At 33.9% G+C, this 1,244-nt stretch overlaps 1 protein-coding gene across 1 annotated transcript in view; it reads right to left on the bottom strand.

Annotated features, from left to right (window-relative positions):
• Positions 1–4: 4 nt before the first annotated feature.
• The window catches only part of NAEGRDRAFT_52337 (uncharacterized protein), a gene marked incomplete at both ends in the record, with an annotated part of 2,146 nt that continues 906 nt past the window's right edge, over positions 5–1,244 (bottom strand). Inside the window, one exon of the mRNA XM_002672130.1 lies at positions 5–1,170. Within this exon, the coding sequence (XP_002672176.1) occupies positions 5–1,170 (1,166 nt within the window). The remainder of the gene's footprint in view (positions 1,171–1,244) is intronic.

Below are 1,244 nucleotides of genomic sequence, written 5' to 3'. Positions count from 1 at the left end.
TTAGTCATTCAGATTCAGATTCAGATTCAGATTCAGATTCAGATTCAGATTCCGCAACAACCTTTCTCTTCTTGGATTTTGGATTATATGCACTCTGTGGAATCTCCCAATTAGCTTCAGCTCCAACGATGATTTCATCCAATCTAGATTGACTTTTGGTCTTTAAATCATCATCTCTTTCATCATAAAGAATATTAAGGCACTTTTTCAAAGCAGACATTTTGTTTCTTCTATCTCGTTTTTGAGCTTTGGATAAATCGGCATACGGGTCAATATCTAATTCATTTTCAGTAATGAATGTTCCACATGCTGCAAAGAATGATTCCCATGCTACATCTTTCCTTTTTAAAGCTGGATCTCCAAGATTTAGCATTGGATAATTTGCAATTATGTACTTTTTCATATCAGTGGCAGCTCTGTGGCGTTGGTTCTTTAAATTTGGATTAGAATGAGGCCTACCTCTTGGAATCCAAGTTCTTCTATCAACCTTATTGTTCTTAATATAATTTGAAATAAACTCAGGACATTTTAAGTATTCAGAATGAGAGCAACACTTCTGAATAGTCAAACAATAATTAAGTTCAACATCATTAATATCCAATTTCTTTGCGGAGATACCATCTTGTAGGTCAGTAAAATTATGGCAGAGAGTGACAGCTTTTCTGATATAAAATTTGATAGATTCGTCTCTCATATGACCAACTATTGCTCTAATTGGAATGGATGCTCCTGTTTCAAGAGTTGGAGTTCCTTTGATAATGCATAATGTAGCATATAGTAAGATTATACAACCGGATCTCAATGATCTCATGGAGTAAGTAATTCCCAATTTGTCTCTGGAAGAATTCTTCAACCAATTTGAAAGATCTTTGGAGGTGGCTGGATTACTTGATTCTTTTTGAGTAAAAAGGGGTTGTTCACTCAAACTTGAATTCAGGTTGAAGTTTCGCTTGCATAAGAAAGATTTGAAACTCATTCCTTTCTGATATTCTTCAAATGGATTAGGAGTTCTTCTAAATAGGTAATTAATTAAATTGAATACAGGACAGTATTTCTGATCCTTCTTACCATACAATCTGAATTCACGATCATTATCTTCCCCAATATGTTTTTCCTTTCTGATGATCATATTACAATTAATGGTGAATGTACCATCATCTAATTCATCATCTGTTACAATTTCGAAAGAAATGTCTCTCAATCTAATGAATGAAATCGAATCTCCTCTCAATGGGATCCTCAGA

The sequence above is a fragment of the Naegleria gruberi genome (assembly GCF_000004985.1).
Source record: "Naegleria gruberi genomic scaffold NAEGRscaffold_55, whole genome shotgun sequence".
Lineage (NCBI taxonomy): Eukaryota > Heterolobosea > Eutetramitea > Acrasida > Naegleriidae > Naegleria > Naegleria gruberi.
The sequence above is the reverse complement of the archived record's forward strand: the minus strand, read 5'-3'. Positions and strand labels throughout refer to the sequence as shown.